Source organism: Carica papaya, chromosome 8 (assembly GCF_054855325.1).
Source record: "Carica papaya isolate Zhongbai chromosome 8, ASM5485532v1, whole genome shotgun sequence".
In the NCBI taxonomy this organism is placed as follows: Eukaryota; Viridiplantae; Streptophyta; class Magnoliopsida; order Brassicales; family Caricaceae; genus Carica; species Carica papaya.
In genome coordinates, this window is record NC_142316.1 from 5,064,933 (window position 1) to 5,086,173 (window position 21,241).

A 21,241-nucleotide genomic window follows, 5' to 3' on the forward strand; every position below is an offset into this window, starting at 1 on the left:
ATATATATATATAAATAAATAAAGTTTTCAGATTATCAAAAATTAATAACATAAGCGAATAATAAATTTATCAGTAATTCAAATAAAACATTTTTATTATAACCTTGACATATTAGGTAAGAAATGATTAAAAAAACTAATTTAAAAAATAAATATTTTAAAATACTTAAATTTCCATAGTTGAATAATTAGAAATTAAATTTATAAAAAAATCAAAAATTAAAAAATAATATTTTAAAAGTTATACATATACATATATATATATATATATATATATATTGTTAAGCCCTCACAAGAGGACAGGCAACGCAACCACAATTTATTTCCTATTTCAGTTTCTCCCGCCAAAGCAACAGCCAGAGAGAGAGAAGCAGATATTACTCTCTACAAGCGTTTGGTAGGCAAATACTCGAATCTCAACAATCGATCGACATGTACGGATATCGGGGAGACAGCATGAACCCTAGGCATATCTCGATTGATACAAGCAGTATCGGGCAGATTTTGGAAACTTATTTTCGCGATACTGAGAACTCAGTCGATGAAGAAAACTTGATGCTCACAACTGAGTTCATTCGCTTCTTTTCCACTCCAGCAGGACTAGATTTCATTTCTCAGGTACTTCTTTATCTATATCATGCTCTTTTTCGTTTTAATCGAAAATCTACGGCGAGTTCTTTTAGGTATTTTGTAATCGTGCTTTGTTGTTTTGTCAACAGTCGATTGCATAATTGCAAATGCGTTTTTTCTTGTGTCACTAATAAATGACTTTGCACTATGCCATCGATTCTTTTAAAATGAATTGCGAGACTGTTTATGTTTGTTCAGCTTTCTGATGTACCAACTGTAGAATAGGTGGGAAATATTAGTAACTGATGCAAATAAGTCAGTTGGTTATCTGGTAAAATACTTGCAACAGTTAGGTTATAAATATCTGTTGATTCTTACGAAGAATGGGCAATTAGTCAAACAATTGGACTTATAAGTACCTGTAGATTCTTACAAAGAATGGCAATCAATCAATTAATAATTCTTCCAGTCTTCTCCCTCTGTGTGTTTGTCTCTTCCCTGTACTCTCTTACTTACTTCTGTATCCATTAGAATGTGCTCTTAGGCAACAGAATTAATAACGCCGTGTGGCAAGAAAGGGAAAATTGGAAAAGTATCCAAACAAATTGGTCAATTAAAAAAGAAAACGGAAACTATCATGAAAGTAGCCAAAAGTGTGGAAGAACTAAAGCAAATTGTTGGTGGCAGCGAATAATTAAAACAGATGCTACTAAATGGCACTAGTGGTGGCTTTGCTTTTGGAGGAAGGAATGCAACTATGGTAGAAGAAAGTAAGAGAGATGGGCAGAAATCAGACACTAATTCCAACCCAGTTCTTAACTTAAGTTCTTCATGCAATTGAAGGAGAAAACTTGAGATGATAGTTGTATTGAGCAAAATGAATTTTTGACGTAGAGGAAATACTGCCTAAATTAAAATGTGAAGATTGCATGTGTATATCTGAAAGGCAAAACACTCGAATGCAACCAGATGTACACGCGAACAAGATTGACGAAGGAATAACCTAAAATAGGAGGAATGCATTTGCTTTCGGAATGGCAGGTCTGGTGACATAATGGCAGAATTAATGAACTTAAATAGGACTTTTTCTACAAGCATAATTTAAAATGTCTGATGTGCTTCTGAGCAGAGTTCTGTTGCTTGGTGATGCCAACTCAGCCAAGAATGCATGTGCTTTCGGAATAGCAGGTCTGGTGACATAATGGCAGAAATAATGAACTTAAATGGAACTTCTATAAGGATAATTTAAAACATTTGATGTGCCTCTGAGCATTGCTCAAAGTGTTCATAGACTTCGAGTCAATATAGTAAATGATGGGAACTCAATCTTCCTAAACGCTATTTGGCAAGACATTTTTCACTTACAAGGGGTCAACTTTCAGCAGTCTACAACATACAATCTCTAAATAGATGACTAAAATGAAATGGTTAGTCAGTGCCTTGAAACTTATCTAAAGTACATGTGTCATGACAAACCCAAGGGCTGGATAAATTTGCTTCCTATGGCAGAGTCTGCTGTAATACAAGTTAACATTTTGCTACTCAAGTTGAGGCCTCTATGGCTTTGTACAACCTATTCATATTTCCTATTTGGCAGGAGATTCAAAAGTAGCTACTTCAGATGTTTGTCCAACAGACAAGGAATCTCATCTCAAGCTACTCAAATTTCATCTCTTTCGTGCTCAAAATTGAACAGTCAGATGAGTAATAAGCAATGCAAAGAAATTTGATAAAGGCTAAGGAGTTGGATTTGTTCAGATGACTGAAAGTGGGAGTGGGCGAACAGGTGGAAGAAAGTCCTTATTTTTTTATGGATGATGCCTTAGTATTCTGGAAACCAGATGAAGGAATGCTTCTCAATCTTGGATGTGTCTTCTTGTGTCTCTGGCTTAATGTTAATTTGACCAAGTCAGAATTTGAGAGATTAGATGGTAGGGATGATGTTAACAGATTGGCAAATGTCTGGGGATGCAAAAGGGTGAAGTTGTCGATCAACTATTTGGGCTGCCCTTAGTGCTAAATACAAAAATGTGAGAGTATGAGACCAACCATAGAAAGGACATTGAGAAGGTTAGCGGTTTGGAAGAGAAATCTATTGTCTTGGGGAGAGGGACTTACTCTCATCAAAAACATGTTGGTTAACGTTCCTATCCATTACATGTCTCTCTTGACAATCCCAATGAGCGTGGCAAAGAGATTGGAATCCATCCAATGCAGATTCTTGTAGGGTCACTCGGAGAATAAAAGGAGATATTACCTAGTGGCACGGTATGAGATTAAAAAACTGTTGCATCTGGATGGTTTGAGGTTGAGGTCGTTCGTGGATATGAGCAAGACGCTCCAGGGTAAGTGGATTTGGCGGTTCATGATAGAAAATTGTACTCTTTGGAGAAGGGTAATCAAGGCGAAGTTTGGTATTGCGGATAGAGGATGTCAAGGAGGAGGGAAAAGATTTTGGTGAATGGATGCTTCCTATGTAAGGGGGCGGAATAATCTTGCAATCGTATCTTGTTATGGTGTCCATTGGCGTACAAGTTATGAACTATGGTGTATGAGTTATTGAGAATCAATCGGGCGATGGCAGGCAATGTAAAGAGTGAGATTTGGGCGTGGAATGGTATTAGCGATGGGAAAAAACCTGTGGGTCTCGTTCCCCTTACCATTTTTTGGGCGTTGCAGAAGAAAAAAATAGGAGAGCTCAAAAGCTTTCTTCCACATCTGGCTGGCCAGAAACCTATATTCCCTCTTGTCAAATCACATGGGAAATAAACCTATATTCCCTCTTAACAGCAACCATTTACCATAGTTTCACCCCTTCCCATGAGATTATCAATCTTCAAGATATTTCTTCCCTACTTCTCAAGCAAAGAAAGTGATTCTAGGCGGAGCTTAAACTTTCCAAATCTGGTTGGCCGGAAACCTATATTCCCTCTTGTCAGATCTGACTTTCCAGATTTGGAAAGTTCAACCTCAGCCTAGAATCACTTAATTTGCTTGGGAAGCAAGGAGGGAATATCTTGACGATTGATAATCTTATGAAAATGGGCAAAACTATGGTAAGTGGTTGTTGTCTATGTAAAAAGGACACGAAATCTTGCAACCATACTCTCCTCTGGTGTTGGGTGATTTGTGAGCTTTGAACTATGGTGTATAATCGAATTGGTATCAAGTGGGTGATTGCTGGATCGGTGAGGGAGGAACTTTGGGCTTGGAAGGGGTTATATAAAAAGAATACTCATTCAAAGCTTATCTCTTTAATAATTTTTTGGATTATTTAGAAAGAGCATGACAGTGGGGTTTTTGATAGTGTAGAGGGTGACATGACAAGAATTAGGGATAGATGGTTGGATTTTTTTGATTCAGTGATGTTAGGTCATGATATCTATAGGTGGGATGATTTTTGAAATGTCATGATACCATTACTATATTGTAGATATTTTATACATATTAATATACCTTTTATATTTTTTATTTAAAAAAAAAATTACTTGACACTCTTTTAAGATTGTTATTCAATAAAACACTTCAAGAATTTCTCATTACATAATTTTATGATTCAATCAAATCTTAACACTTTAAAAATTTCTCTTTACATAATTTTGTGATTCAATCAAATCTTAGACATGCCACCTAATAATCTTAGATATCACATCCAGGTTCCCTTTAAATTTCTAAGCAAAGCAATCCTAAGATTTATCCGAAATCATTTAGTATTAGAGCTACAACAATCCTACACAAACATCTAAGACCCGCATTCAAAAAGTTCCAATCTTGTCAACCAAAAAATTGAACTTCAGAAATCACAAACATCTATATGATGTCCAAATTTACCAAGCTGCACTAGTATAGAAGATTGGTTGAAGTACCCAACTTCAAGGGAATCCTGTTCGTCCCAAGAGAAATCAATATGTAGAAGAAAAACTCAAGAGCAACTTATGATGGGCAAGTAGGTTGTCCGCAACGAGATTCAAACTGAACTGTTGCAAAACCAGCTTCCAACAGCTCAATACTCAGGGTAAGGAAATAGTTTGCATCAAGTGTTGAAAGCAAGACCATATGGGTTAGAAACGCTCTAAGAAAGATGACTTATGTATTGACATGGAGGAAGAAAAGAGGAAAACACAAAAGATAGGGATGATGATGCTTCCTTTGACGATTGTCACAATCATTAATACTGAGCGAAGAATCCACAAAAAGGATTTCATTTATACTTATTTTGTTTTTTATAAATTTGGGAGTCACTAGTGACACTATTACGATCTGCCACGCGCCGATCGCCATCTGTAGGTTGCCTCCATCTGTTTCTAGCGCCCTTTCCCCATTCGTTCATCACCCGCCACCTCCACTACCTCATGTAGGTAGCTATGGTTGTCATTAAAAATTTAAATATTAGTGAAACTAAAGAATTAATAAATTTTTATTTTAATATTATTATACAAGTAATAACTCAAATTAAAATTTCTTCTTTTTCAATTAACTTTTTAAGTGCATATTATATATATATATATCACTATTATGTAGACAAATATATTTTGATATAAGTGCATTATATATAATGTTATGTATAATATGTACGCACAAATTTGTGTATACATATTATATTATGTATATATGTACTATTACTACTGTATAAGTAATTATTTGAAGTAAATTTATCTTTTTTAATATATTTTATTTATTTTAGTATCTACAGCTATTTTACCAAATATATTATACCATTTTGATAATTTAAGTATCAGCAGCTATATTAACTAAAGATTCATTTTCTGCTTTTTAAAGTGATTTAAACAATTTTTATCAAACATCTAACTACTATTTTTATCAAACTTTCTAATAAGTATTTTTATTAAACTTACAACGGAAGTTACAGTAGCTGTCCAATGCATTCTATACTGTTTTCACCTTAAAGCTACTTTTACTGAAAATTATTTTCAAAACACTTTTACTTGCTTATAGCACAAGCACCAGTTGGACCAAACAAATAAATGTCTGTTTGACTAGACTTCTGCTTTTGCTTTTGTTATTAGAAAACAGAAGGTTGAACAAATATTAAAGTTGCTTATAGTGAAAGCTATTTTCAAAGCACTTTGACACGCTTGCAACTTAAAAACCGGCCAAGCCAATGAACAAATGCCTTTTTGGCTAGACTTCTAATTCTTTTTTTTGCTGTTAAAAATTGAAGGCTGAACCACACACTAAAACATAAATGTTTTCAATTAAAATCATAATTTGATCTTAGCTTTTGGTAAGAGCAAAAGCAGAAACGAATTTCAGGTGTATATTTTAAAGAAGTATATTTATCAATTTTATATTTAATTAATTTTTATAATTTTAAAGTAAAAAATATAATAATAAAATTTATATATTTTTTATATTTATCTTAAATTTTTTAAATAAAATTTTCTCTGTGAAATAAAATAATTATGATTTACAATTAATATCTATATTGAATAAAATAGACAAAATAATTAAATCGAAATAAAGAATTTCAAAATGATTTAAATTATTTAATAATATTTTAAGAAGATTTAATATTTTAAATAAAACATAATAATTTAAAATTTTTATTGTTTTGCAAGATCTTTTATCATTTCAATATTTATTATTAATTTATAATATAATTAATTACAATAATATCATATCTTACATTAATAATACTTTTTACATTAACCTTTATTCAACACCGTACTACTTTTACCTTAAAATGCTGTTAATGAAGCTATTTTAACAAATTTTTAACAACTTACAGCACAAATAAATTCTAGGACTAGCCATTTATGAGAAGCTCACGTGATAGTTGATTCATTAAGCTAATAGTACCTTGCAAATGCTATTTTCCTCCGCCATCCTCATGGTACGGCATATGATTTTTTACACATGGCATGGAGCTTTTATTTTCATCATGTTTTGCTTAAGATTTAGCTACTGTCATGAGCTCATAACTTTCTTGAATCTGGAAGTTGAAATATTAACAAATAAGCAGGTAAAGTGTGATGGAGCTGTCTACTCTTTGTCACTTGATCTTTCAAAGTTCAGAAAAGTATGTGATATTGGGAACTTTTTCGCAATTTTGGACAACAAACCCAGAATAACCCTCACGTGTATGAGTGCTGCTGTTCACAAGGTATGAGGCAAGTTTTAGGGAGAATACCCATATTTCCTATGCATTCAATTTGCATTTGTTTTCTTGCTGACATAGGATAACCATTCCTTGTTTTGCTAGCAGATTATGTTAGTCCATTGGGAAAATTACAGAATGGAGGATGGAATGAAGATAAATATTCGTCCATATAATTATCCTGAATCTATAATTGCTTTGAAAAACTTAAAAGCAGCATATATTGGTAACTTTTTTACTTTATCTTGCTAAATGTTATTTTTCTCTCTGGATGTTATATGTTGTACCATTGTAAATTAGCTTCTCTAGGATACAATATGATAAATGCTATAATTTGTTGTCATGACAGACAAGCTTGTATCTGTACGTGGCACTGTAATAAAAGTTAGCACTGTCAAGCCTCTTGTCATGCAAATGAGTTTTGATTGTGCAAAATGTAAAACTAGCATGACAAGTGTCTTTCCCGATGGAAAATTTTCACCACCACCCATTTGCAACTTTCATGGGTGCAAGAGCAAAACATTTATTCCAATCAGGTCTTCTGCTCAGGCAATTGATTTTCAGAAAATAAGGTAGGCATCTTGACTGGTAAGCTTTATGTAGAAAAATTTTCAATTTGAGCTTCTTTTTTCGAAGAGGAGAGAGATGAAAATTTGGATGCTTTTCCTTTCCCTGGTGCCATGTTAGTTGTGTGTGTATATATATATATACAGACACTTCAGTTTGTTTTATTTTTTCCTTATTGTGCTTCTCAGGATACAAGAGCTGCTAAAGTCTGAAGATCATGAAGAAGGTCGAGTGCCTCGAACAGTAGAGTGTGAACTGACCAATGATATCGTTGATGTGTGTGTTCCTGGTGATGTGGTGACTGTTACAGGAATTATAAAAGTAATCAATAACTACATGGATATTGGAGGAGGTATAGTCATTGTTTCATAAGAAAGGTTTGTCAACTCACTCATTATTTGATCTTGATAAGTTTAACACATTTGAAATTTATAACATTTATGATCTCTCTCTTAGATTATATTTCCAATAAATTACTGTAAATAAGTGGAGAATACAAGTGAGGGAATTTTAATGAGAGAGAGTCAACAAGAAACTGTGCATAAAGTGTGAGCAGAAGGAAAGACTTGATGAGCTGGTTATATGGCTCTCCTTCTCTCTCTTGTCGTGAGTCTTCTGAGGAAGGTATTTTTTTTCAACCAGCTTGGCTACTCATTGTTACCATGCCAATCGACACCCTAGAAACTTTCCGGTAGTTGAGCAAAAAGCTGGAATGTGAGGCTTTACATATTCTTTGCATAATGGAAAATGCTTTTCGCAACCACTACTTGGTCCTTTTTTTCTGATATTGGGGTCTGGTGGTTCATCAAGGCATTTTTGCAAGTTTTTGTGGAGAAGGAACACAATACATGGAGTTGGTGTTGCAAGAGGGAGGGATGGACTCTAACATCATCGCTAGGAAAAAACAGAAGAGAGAGAGAGATTCTTGGACTTGAGTGAACAAAATGAGAGAGGTAAGAGGTGTATATTATTTCCATAAGGCAAAGAGGCAGACGGGTGCTGGAGACTGTTCCCACTGTATATGTAGTCAATGGGTTGAAGCACGAGGAAAGGCCGGTTGCTGTTGTTGGTGACTATGGTCTGATGAGGAAGAAGAAGAAGATTATGTCTGTCCTTTGTAAAATTCAAGATGGTGGATATAATGGTAGGGAATCCACCCACAAGGGGCATCTTAGTGTACGGAAAGGAGTTGGTGGTTAAGGTTATGAAATGAAGTCCTCTCCCATTTATGCTACGGCACTGCAGGCCTTGTGGCAGCTGAAAAAGAAAGCATAAGCCAAACTGTTGGTTCTTTAGTGCAGAATTGGGTTAGCAAATTCTCGAGCCTTCTACCCCTTTAAATTGTTGTTTGTCTATTAGGCCCAAGTCCAAACTCTCAAGAGAAGCCAAACAGAAACAGGTAGCTCCTCCAAAGCCAAAAAAACTCTGAATAACAAATTTGAGGACATAATTCAAGAAAAGACCTCGAGATCAAATTCAAACAAACTGCTGTTCCTGGTCTCCATTGTCCTCTTCATCTATCTTAGTATTAAGAAGAGGAATGAGAGACTATTTTGAAACTGGGAAAAGCTAGCTCTACTTGTTTTTGAAAGTGAGGAAGGAATGTTCCTGTTAGAATTAGAGAAAGAATTACTGAATATTTTTTTATTTTTATTGAAATAAAAATAGAGATATATATATATATGTAGATGGATTCATATATAGTAATCAACATAAATTACCCTAATAATTTTCTTTCTAATTAAATTTACATATTTAAAAATATAATCATACTATTATGTTAGAAAATATTTTATAATATTCTAACACTTCTCCTCAAGCTGAAGTATAGATATTAATTATGTACAATTTGTTCCGAAGATACTCAATCCGTGTTCCGTTCAAAGATTTTGTGAATATATCATCAAGTTATTTTTCTATCTTTATATAACTAGTAAATATAAAGTTTTTCTAAATCTTTTCTAGCATGAAGTGACAATCAACCTCGATATGTTTGGTTCTCTTATGATACACAGGATTTAAGGCAATATGAATGGCAGTCTGATTATCGCACCAAAGTTTTGCAGGAGATGTGGGATTCAAACCCACTTCTTCTAAAAAATAATGTATCCATAAGACTTTCACATGTGTACTGAGACGTATCTCTATATTCAGATTTTGCATTTGAACGAGATGCAATTATTTGCTTCTTACTTTTTCATGATATGAGATTCCCACCAACAAAAACACAATAGCCGTAGTAGACCTCCTATCAATTTTCGATACAGCCCAATCAACATTTGTAAAACATTCAATGTGAATATGTCCGTAATTTTTAAATATTGTGCCGAGCCCTGGGGCACTTTTTAAGTAGCACAGAATCTGTTTCAGAACCTTCCAATGTTTAACTGTAGGTATAAATATAAATTGACTTGCAATACTGATAGGATATGCAATATCTGCACGAGTCACAGTGAGATAATTCAATTTCCCAACGAGTCGTCTATATTTTTCTGAATCATCAAGGAGATCACCATCATCTTTTGTAAGATGTACATTTGGTACCATAGGCGTATTGCATGGCTTAACTCCCAGTTTTTCTGTTTCTACAAGTAGATCAAGTACATACTTTCTCTAAGATAATAAAATCCCTTTCTTGCTTCTTGTTACTTTAACCCCGAGAAATAGTTTAGTTGTCCCAATTCTTTGGTATTGAACTTAGTATGCAGGAATGACTTGAGATAGGATATTCCTACATGGTCATCTCCTCTAATCACAATATTATCAACATAAACAATAAAAAGTATAATACCAGTTGATGATTGTCTATAGAAGATTGAATGATCACACTTGCTCTTCATCAATCCGAATTCACTTACTACCTCACTAAATTTGCCAAATTACGCACAGGAACTCTGATTCAGACCATATAAAGATTTATTCAAATGACAAATTTTCTCGTACTCTCCCTAAGCAACAAACCCATGTGGTTGCTTCATATACACTTTTTTTAAGAGATCATCATGTAGAAATGCATTTTTAATGTCTAACTAGTGTAAATGCCAGTCTTTGTAGGCTATAATAGATATGAATAAACGGACAAAGGTAAGTTTTGCTACTGGAGAGAATGTATCAGAATATTTCACCCCATAAGACTGAGCATAACTTTTTGCTACCAATCGAGATTTAAATCCGCCACAAAGCCATCTGCATTCACTTTGACTGCAAATACTCATTTGCACCCTTTACTCTTTTTTCCTTTGGGCAAATTTATCAAATCGCAGGTATAATTATCGTCAAGAACATTTATCTTCTCAAGCATGACATTACGCCAATCAGGGTGATTTAGAACATTTTTAACTGTATTGGGTATGAAAGTGGAATGGAATCTATAGAAGCAATTAAAAAGTTAGACAAATGAGACAAATGATCATATGAAATGAAGTTAGCAATAGCATGAGTAGAATGAGGAATGATGTATTGATGTGTACCTTTATGAAGACTGATGGAAATATCAAGATCATGAGTGGAAGGATCAGATGACGAAGAAACTGGTACAGGACATGTATCATTAGTCTGTTGTCTTCTAGAATAAACATGAATAATGGGTGGTTGTTCTTGAGTTAAAGGCATACCATCATCAGTTTTTCAAAAGACACATAAGAAAAAATATCATTATATGGTTGCTCTGTACAGTTACTATTCTAGAGCCACTCATCGTTCTTTACCTGATCTGTGGAATTGGACTGTGAGGAGGAAAACGGTATACTCTCTGAAAAGACTATATCGGTTGACACTAAATATTTATTGAGATCTGAAAAGTAACACCGATATCTCTTTTGCATATGAGAATATCCCAAAAAAACACACTTAAAGGCTTTGGGATCCAACTTAGTAATATTTGGTCGAACATCTCGAACATAACAAATACTATCAAATATTCGCGGCTGTACCGGAAACAATGACTTATTTAAAAAAAGAATACTGTAAGGAATATCACATTCAAATACTGCAGACGGTAGACGATTAATTAAGAAACAGATAATGGATACAACATCAGCCAAGAATTGCTTAGGAACTTTTATCTGAAATAAGAGAGCTCAAGCAGTCTCAAGTAAATGTTTGTTATTTCTCTCAGCAACCCCATTTTGAGATGGTGTATCAACGCAAGATGACTGATGAACAATCCTATATTGAGTCATATAATTCTAAAATGAGTCTGACATATATTCTTTACCATTATCACTTCTTAGCACATGTACAGAAACATTAAATTGAGTTTTGATTTTTACATGAAAAACACAAAAATGAGCTTCAAAACAATTTTTCATAAAGTATATACAAGTCATTCGAGAAAAATCATCAACAAAAGTAATAAAATACTTAAACTCTGTTTTAGATATAACATGACATGGACCCTAAATATCATAATGAACTAATTCAAAAATAGACTCAGTTCGTTTATTAATTCTTAGACTTGACGAGTTATGATGATGTTTTGTGAACTGACATGACTCACAATTTAATGAATATATATCATGAAACTGAGGACACAACTTTTTCAACACAGTGAGAGATGAATGCCCCAACTGATAATGTGCTTCAAATGGAGAGACGATACTAGAGTAGGCAACTGATCGAGGCACCTAATTATCAAGAATGTAGAAATCTTCTTATAAATGTCTTTTACCAATAATCTGTTTCGTCATAAGATCCTGAAAAAGACAATAATCTTGAAAGAATGAGATACAACAATTAAGATTTTTGGTAAATCTACTTACAGAAATCAAATTGAAAGCAAGTTTGAGTAGACTTAAAACATTGGTCAGAGTAATGGCGGGAGTTGGTTTTATAGTCCCAGAACCCTCAATACTATAGGTTGACCCATCAGTAATAGTTACAGGAGAGGGTGCTCTGTGTGATTAAAAATTAACTATTAAAGTTACTTGTCATGTGATTTATAGCACCAAAATCAATCACCCATTTGTTTGATGAGGAGATAAAACATCTTTAACCTGATTCAGCAGATATAGTAGCTGGTGTGCGGTTTTTCAAAGATTCTTGAAACTGAGAGAACCTTGCATACTCGTCGGCTGAAACCACAATAGTTTTCTCAGAAGATGAGCGAGCAGTAGCAATATTTGCAGTCTGTGTTCTCTGATTTCGATTTTGTAATTTCTTACATTGCGGCTTCGTATGTCCTTACTCATGACAGTAATAACAAACAATATTACTTGAATCATTATACCGACTATCTATTGCTCTGTTTCCTTCCCTGTTATTATTTCTTCCTCCTTCTCTTGTAATAAGAACATTAGTATGCTGATTAGGTATAGTAGTTTCTGTGCTAACACTCTACTAAAAACTTCTTGAAAATATATGATCTCGGAACCAGATAGGATTTGAGATTTAGCAGTCTCAAATTTAGATGGAAGACCAGCCAAGAAACTCATTATGGCCATATGCTCTCTCTGTGTTTGCTGTATCTTGATATCAGCACTGAACGACAAAAGTACATTGAGCTCTTCATATATCTTTTTAAATTGCATAAAGTAGGTCATGAGAGATTTGAGTTCCTTCTCAGCAGGATAGAAAGCTTTACAAACATCATACATGCAGACACATTTTCTTTGCCTGAATATAGAAACTCTAAATAATCTATCAGTTCTTTAACAAACTCACAATAATTAATTAAACTAATTACTTCACTGTCAATTGAATTTCTTATCTGTAGAAACAACCGTTCATCATCTCTTAGCCAGATTTGTCTAGTTCCATCAGTAGTAGAGTTTTGAGTCAAGTGATCATCTTTATCAATACTGCGTAGATAAACCCTAATAGTTTTATTTCATTCCGGATAATTTGTGCCATTTAATTTATATTCAGTGATCTTTGACATGGTCGGGACTATCTCACTCATCGAAAACTTGTTATCACTCATTCTTAACTCGAGAATATTCACAAATTGTCATCCAAAAATACCAAAATATAGCAGCTAGAGATGCACCAAAAATATTGCAAATATACCAGAAAATTTAAGAAAACAGAATACCTCTTCATGTACGGGTATCAACAACCCTACCAGAACCTCACTGTCAACCACCGGAGATCTACGCCGCCTACGCCGCTGCACACTTTGCCGCTGAAGTTACACTCACTGCCGTCTGAAACTACCAAACAGCCCCCTTTCGGCTGGAAATCACCACAGAACTCCAATGCCAACCTTAATCTGGAATGGCGCTAACAGAAACAGCGGAAATCAGGCCGGAGAGCGGACAATCGCTTCCTATCGTGCGATCTGCTTCCCTCGCCTGTTCTTTCTTCGGCCTTTTGGTTACGTGCATAAAGCCAGTTGACCAAGCCCTTTTGTTGCTTCTATCCTCGAACGGAGAAAGCAAACCGCATAGAAATATCCTCCTCCAGCAAACCCGACGCACACAGCCTCAAACTGCCGTGCAAACCACCGTCTCGGCTTCTCCCGCGTACATCACCGTGATGGCCGCACTCTGAACTGGCTGGAGATCGCTGGTCGACTTCCTCCGGCGCCGAGATGGGTTGTTTAACCATTCTTTTGGTCTAATGAAATTTGACTCTTAAAACTCTAACCTTAACCCTAATTTTGATACCATGTTAGAATTAGGGAAATGAATACTGGATATTTTCTAATGTTTTATTGAAATAAAAGTAGGGATATATATACATGTAGATGGATTCGTATATGGTAATTAACATAAACTACCCTAATAATTTTCTTACTAATTAAACTTACATATTTGGAAATATAATCATACTATTATGTTAGAAAATATTCTATAATATTCTAACAGTTCCAAACAAGCTGTTTGGAACCTGTTGACTCCAAATTGGGCATCTTTCTTTTTCCTCTTCCAGTCCCTCCCGATCTCTCTCTCGGCTCTTGCAGTAAGACCGCTCACTCCATTTGGAGCTTTTACTAGTATGAGAGGTAGGAGGATGATATCATGGCGATGCATTATTGCACAAGGGAGGGTGTTGTATTTCAATAGGTGTCTTTGAATCAGAATGGGTCCTAAAAGTGTGAGAAGGTTAGTAAATTTCTGGGTGAGTTTTAAAGGAGGTGAAAATCAGGTGATTCATCTATTTAGGAGGCTTGAGAGTATTTGTCAAAAGGGGGAAATTCTCTTAAGATTGGAAAAGAGGGGAAAAAAGAGAATAAGTAAATGTAGGGGATAAGGAAATTATAGTTTTCGATAATCAGTCAGGTTATTTCTTGGAATATGAGAGGCATCAACAATGCTAGTAAAAGCAAATTCACCAAGGGGGGTGTTAAATAAATGGAGCTAGGATCTTTTCTACTTTCAGCAAACTAAAGTGGAAAAGATGTCCAAGTCCTTTGTGAAAGGTTGTACGGGATGTTAGGTTGTTGGACCCCCCCGGCTATTGGACTGGCTGATGGAACCATTATTACGTGGAAAGATAATGGGCTATGATTTGTATGCTGTGTCAAGGGGGCTTCAATGGTGTCCTCTGGGTACATGGTTAGAAGAGCTAATTTCAAGTAGTGTTTCTCTTGAATTTTATGATGACGGTGAAGGGATAGAGCATAACCTTTTGTTTTGAGATGATCTTAAGATTGTTATATATAGTTAAGAAGGGCTATGGTTGTTGATTATTTTAATGTAGTTGATTGCAAAGGTGAAGGGATAGTCCCAATGCCTCTTTCTTGGTGTTTTTCGGCAAGTGGAAGGGGCATTTGATCTCAAAAACATTAGACCTATCTGCTTAATGGAGCATATTCACAAACTTATCTTCAAAGTACTAGCCGGAAAATTGAGTAAAGTGGTTTGTAGCATAGTACGGGATTCTCAAAATTCCTTTGTTTAGGGGATTTTAGATGCATTTCTTATTGCTAATCAAATGGTGGACACAGTTCAAAACGAGGTGTTTTAGGCTTGTTGTGCGTGTTGGACAAACAATATCTTTTTTTCTGTTTTGTCTCCTCCACAGGCTGGCCTCCAGTGAGAATAGGTATAGGTGGATTTCTTAGTGCATCTCGACTGTCTCATTTCTTATCATCCTTAACGCCCCCCTTCCGTTTCCTTAAATTATTAAGAGAACTAAGGCCATGTGACGTACTCTTTTTCCTGTTTATTATTGTTATGGAAGCCTTTAACCGTCTTTTCATCTAGATTAGAGAGGCTAATCTATATGAAGTTTTATCGGTGAGTAAGGGAGATAAGAAGGTGGAGATTTTATGTTTTTTGTTTGAAAATGACATCTTCGTATCTTTTAAGCTAAATAGGCCTTCCTTGACGAGAAATTAGATATGTGCTTCTCTGTTTTCACTTTGTATTAGGACTGAAGGTAAATGTGGCAAAATCTGTATTGGTGACAATTGGCAGGGGGTGGATGGCTGAGTTAGCCATGGTTTTGGGTTGCAAAGTCAGTAATTTTCTTCTAAAGCATCTTGGTTTATCTCTTGGTGGCCATATAAAAGAGGCTAGCTTATGGGACCGAGTAGTGACATGGGAAAACATTAGACTGGTTGGAAGAGAAAATGCTTGCTCAAGGGTGGTACTCCTAAACAGTGTTCTCTCTAATCTTCTTGTTTATTTTCTCTCTCTTCTGTACACTTGAATAGGTGTCTAAGCAGATTGAAGACATTCAGAATCTGTTTTTGTGGGTTATGCGGATGATTGAAGGAAATTTTATCCGGTGGCTTGGAAGCATGTGAGACAATTTTTGAGGAAACAGGGCTTGGTTACTAGAGCTATGCGGAGTTCTAATCAAGCTTTATTGGTTGAATAGAAATGACACTTTTTCAACATGGACTCCCTTTGGTGGAAGGTCAATAGAGCCAAGTTTGGCTTATTTGCTGATGATTGGTTTTCTGGCCAAGCAGATTGCTATCAGTTCTTGTTCATGAAGGTGCATTGCAGGAAGAACACCTAGTTTTTCAGCCATCTTCATTTTGAAGTAGGGAATGGCTGGCTGATTAGGATTTGGAATGATGTTTAGTGTGGTCATAAGTCTTTGAGATAGGTTTTTTCTTCTATCTACTCCAGTACTTGATTCAAGGAGAGTTTCAGATTATTTTGAGGTGTACAGTGGGAGAATTCGAGCATCCCTCTCTCTCTCTCTCTCTCTCTCTCTCTCTCTGTGTGGATAAATATAAATGAATTAGTGTAAAGAAAGGGTAGACATCAAATTATTGAAGAGATATAGATGGGCTTTGGGCATTAGCAATTTTCACAACCTGGTAATGGATGATTATACAGCAATCTTATGGTGTAAAATCTTAGGAAGACTCTATCAGCAATTTAGTATCACACATTTCAGAATGTAGCCCTTCTAGCAATTATCCAGCATTACCCTCAAGATGAAAATGTTTGGATTGGCAGTAAGAATGCTGTTGTGTCCTCAGTGGCTATTTATATTGTTTAAGCTCTGACTTTGGTCATTTTTCAGGGAAATCAAAAGGCAAAAATCAGGGATTCTACTATTTGTATATAGAAGCAGTTTCAGTTAAAAATTCCAAGTCACAGTCTACAGCTGAGGATTTGCAGGATCCAAGTTCTAATCCCCAATCTAGGGAGATGGTTGATTTATTCTCATTCTCACCTAGGGATTTAGAATTTATTGTGAAGTTCTCAGAGGAATATGGTACAGATAAATTCCGACAAATACTACAATCAATTTGTCCATCAATATATGGACATGAACTTGTCAAAGGTAAACTTCTCTCCAGGGGTGCGTGTGTCGTTTACCTTATATGATATCTTTTCTAAAATTACTTTGCACGAGTTTCTTTCGATTCTGCTCTGTTCAACCCGTGAAGCTTAATCGAATGATATGATGATATTGATTAATTAATGTTTTTTTTTTTCTAATTAACTATACATGAGCTTAGTTTTATGTACTTAAAAACTTATAGATTACATATTTAAAATTTGTGGGATTTTGTCTATCATTATAATAGATTGGTTTTAAAGTTTACTAATTTTCTCGTAATTGTAAATAATAAACAATTATAAACACAACCCATTTTTTCTTTTACAGAATTATGAGCGATTATGGTAGAAACAATATATTATGAGTAGCACTCTCTTTTCATTTTAACCTCTATATGAAGATATCTTAAATATGATACATCGTACATATGTGATTCATCTAATAGATAATCATAATTAGTTTAAAAAATAGAGAAGAAAAAAAATTAATTATATTATGAGATATTTATATTTGAGAAAAGAAATTACTGAGTATATTTACTTTCAACGAATACAAGATATATATGTTTAGTATTTAGTATATGAGAGATACATATGTGACAAAAAATAAAAAGCATAATAAATATGTTAAAACTTATACTATTTAAAAACTTATTGAGTATAACCTATTTAATAAGTATACTTAAAACAAAGATACATAATTAGTTAACAATTATATAAGTAATTTAATTTTTAACGTAGTTAATAAATAATTATAAAACACTTCCATACTTACGCAATCAAGTGGTCATGTTTTCAATCAATAAACATTCTCTTTATTATATAACAATAATAACAATATTACTTTTGTTATATAACAATAGTAATATTAGTTCTTGTGTGCTAGTTAGCATCTTGAATACTTTGTATACTATTTAAAAATATAATATATAATTATAAGTACATCTATTAGGCATAGGAAACATGTCTGTTGTATTTTGTGTAAAAGAGTAGGTAACGAAATACATTTACTATCTGTATATAGATTTACTATAAATATTCAAGAACTTATTTAAATGAATTAAATATGTATAGAAATACTTGCAACTGTATAAACCTAACCTATTTAATGAAGAGAATAAAAAAATAAAAACATAATAAATGATTATACGATTAAAATGTAACCAATAATATGGTACTGTTGTCATCCTTTTGACACATATGCTCTTTGTCCTGTTTGGTGTGCAGTGGAGATTGTTATATTAGTCCCTAATTACTGGTTCAGAAAGGATCTTTCTGATATGCAGTGTAGACTCAGTTAATTTTCTACTTTGATAACACAGTATCCCAAATGGAATTGTTATGTGAAAATGTCTTCCAAAGATTCATTCTTTTTTATGACATTGACATGGCATTTCCTTGTTTACATTCAATAAAAATTGTTCCTTTCAGTTACATGTGGTCACTATATCAATTTTCTTTGATCAGCATGGATTCCTATACAAACCACTGTCCGTTCAGTCTATTTGCTCACTCGGTATCCTAAATTGACAACGAATTGCCTATTCATGATATTTTATTCTTTTTTAACCAACAGCGGGAATAACACTTGCACTGTTCGGAGGTGTACGAAAGCACTCAATGGATGGCAACAAGGTCCCTGTGAGAGGAGATATCCATGTCATTGTTGTTGGTGAGCTTAAGATATATTCTGTTTCTGTTACAGAAAGCTTAATGCGGATAGTCCTTCATCATTAAATGAGAATTAAAGGATGCAGAAGGAATTAGTAGAACAGTGGAGAAACAAGATGGACTTATGATGATTGCATTTTCTTAGGTGATCCTGGACTTGGAAAGAGCCAACTATTACAAGCAGCTGCTGCTGTTTCTCCACGTGGCATTTATGTATGTGGTAATGCCACAACTAATGCTGGCCTCACTGTAGCTGTAGTGAAGGACCCAATGACAAGTGACTATGCTTTTGAGGCTGGTAGCTTCTTCCTACTTCTCTTTGTTTGAGTATTACAATTTTAAGATGCTTATTTATAATCTCTATTCGTAGCTCGTTCCTTCTTTCATTTTTATTGGTTCAGTGTCAATGTGTTGGTTATCTTATATAACTTGGATTTTACAAATTGAGAGGTTATACCAGGGATATAAAAAATTGGAAAAATTCCCAGAACCATGTCAAAAACTTGGTGAAAAAAGTGGCCATAAGGATATTATGAAAATACTATGTTTGTACATTTGAAGTTTTGTCAATAGGACACTTCGGACTGCTGAACTTTTTAAACTAGATGTTGGAACAGCAATATGACAGCAATATGACAGTTTAAAAAAAGCCAATATGATAGTCAATAAATAAGGTATGATCCCCTTTTCAGGTGCAAGGTCCTGACAGGATGGCTGATCTGTATAATCCTCAATACCATGTTGCCGAGCTTAGCAGGGTCAAATCTGTGTTTCCCTTCAAACAGAACCTGAACCAATCCAGCCCCTCCTGTTGACCTGCTACCGTATTTGCACCCCTCTTATTCTGCTCTTCACTAGCTACTTCCTTGTGCATCTAAGAATTTGATCATTTGAGCGTATTAACCGCGTGGTCATGTTAAGGTTTATTCATACATTTAATTAAAGTTATTTGATAAAATATGTATCTTAAACCTTTTCATCAGCGTGGTGGAAGAGCGAGTAGGTGCACTCTTGGCAATATCATGTCATTCTTTGGTAACAAGCTGGAATAATGGGCACCCAAAATTCCTAATCATTGACTTTTTAGGCATTCAATTCAGTAAGAGAAATCAATGGGTTTATACATAAGCAGCATTTGATTGAGCATATTTAATGGTTCATAAGCGTGTCAAAGAAATAACTTAGTAGAACTTATAAATTTGTGTTCTCCAAATATCTTAAAGTTTATTTGTTAAAATAAATTGTATCAGCTCATATGTTGTTAAAAGGCATATAAGTTCTCTAGCTTATAAACTCTGCATTTTAAAATGAGCCACATAGCTCATTGGCTTTTTAAACTGGTAAAATGCTTGAACACCTCACTTTTTTCTTTTTTCTTAAAAAAAAAACTCTAATAAGTTCATAATCGATAAATGAGAAGAAAAGGATAACTTATTGATATTTTATTTTGGACATTGTTGCCAATCTACTTTTAAAATCAGTGGAGGTATATTGGTCCAAAACCGTAGCTGAGGAAGCTTTTTATTTATCATTAAACACCATGAAACAAACCTAGTCTCACTAGCTTTTCATTTTTTATCTTTAAGCCCTCTGACTCTGTCACTTTGGATAGAAGCGAAATAACTCTGAGTCTTTTTCTTTTCTTTTAAAAGCAACTTAAAGCTGATTTTACCAAAAACAAAAGCCAATCCAAACATCCTTCAAACTAGTTATCTGAAAACATTTCCAAATCCGAAAAGTAACAAAGGATGTCCATACTATACGAGCCTCTAGTATTTTCAGTTCATGATGGATTGTTGCAAACACCTTTATTATCAACTAATTATGACATTTCAAACAGGAGCCATGGTACTTGCAGACAGTGGATTGTGCTGTATTGATGAATTTGATAAAATGTCTGCAGAACATCAGGTTTGCTTGCTTCTTAATAAAGTACTATTTGATATCTAAATAGTTGTCATTCAAGTAGATCATACTTATAGTAGGACTATCGCAGGCTTTACTGGAAGCCATGGAACAACAGTGTGTTTCTGTTGCAAAGGCAGGACTTGTAGCTAGTTTATCTGCACGGACTTCTGTTTTAGCAGCAGCAAACCCTGTCGGTGGTCACTACAAGTAATTTATTTTTTCAATTTCTTTTATTAGATTACTATGTTCTAAGGGAGAAATATAAGCTGAAGTAAATTTTCTACAGAAATTATTTGCTGTCGGATTTCTTCTTCATTTATTTGTCTATTATATCTTATTTCACTACTTCATTTGGCAGTATTCTATGCCCAAGGCAGCTGGCACGTCTTTCATAAATTTCATATTGTGAAAGCATGTCATAAATTAGAACAGTTCTTTTTTTTGAAGCATTCTGTTTTTGTAGTTAACATGGTAGATTCTGCTAGTACTTCACTTCAAAAGTTAATAATTTAACTGTTTCTGATATCTAAATTGCAGCCGTGCAAAAACAGTGAATGAAAATTTGAAAATGAGTGCTGCTCTTCTCTCACGATTTGATTTGGTTTTCATATTACTTGATAAACCTGATGAGTTGCTGGATAAACAAGTCTCAGAACATATCATGTCAGTAAGTATCTTATATGGTCAATTTTTTATTATTTTGCCTGCGCAGAGATGT

The 21,241-nt window shown here is 34.3% G+C and overlaps 1 protein-coding gene across 3 annotated transcripts in view; it reads left to right on the top strand.

Moving 5' to 3' along the window:
• The first annotated feature begins 299 nt into the window (after positions 1–299).
• MCM8 (minichromosome maintenance 8) overlaps positions 300–21,241 on the top strand; it is a 28,210-nt gene continuing 7,268 nt past the window's right edge. For all 3 annotated transcript variants that reach the window (XR_015814104.1, XM_088209906.1, XM_088209907.1), the window contains exons 1-11: positions 300–618; positions 6,554–6,694; positions 6,797–6,914; positions 7,038–7,260; positions 7,444–7,607; positions 16,682–16,945; positions 18,521–18,616; positions 18,761–18,913; positions 20,456–20,526; positions 20,612–20,730; positions 21,061–21,190. Coding sequence is in view for 2 of the 3 variants with exons in the window: in XM_088209906.1 (XP_088066032.1) it covers positions 433–618; positions 6,554–6,694; positions 6,797–6,914; positions 7,038–7,260; positions 7,444–7,607; positions 16,682–16,945; positions 18,521–18,616; positions 18,761–18,913; positions 20,456–20,526; positions 20,612–20,730; positions 21,061–21,190 (1,665 nt within the window). In the remaining variant the exon portion in view is untranslated. The remainder of the gene's footprint in view (positions 619–6,553; positions 6,695–6,796; positions 6,915–7,037; positions 7,261–7,443; positions 7,608–16,681; positions 16,946–18,520; positions 18,617–18,760; positions 18,914–20,455; positions 20,527–20,611; positions 20,731–21,060; positions 21,191–21,241) is intronic.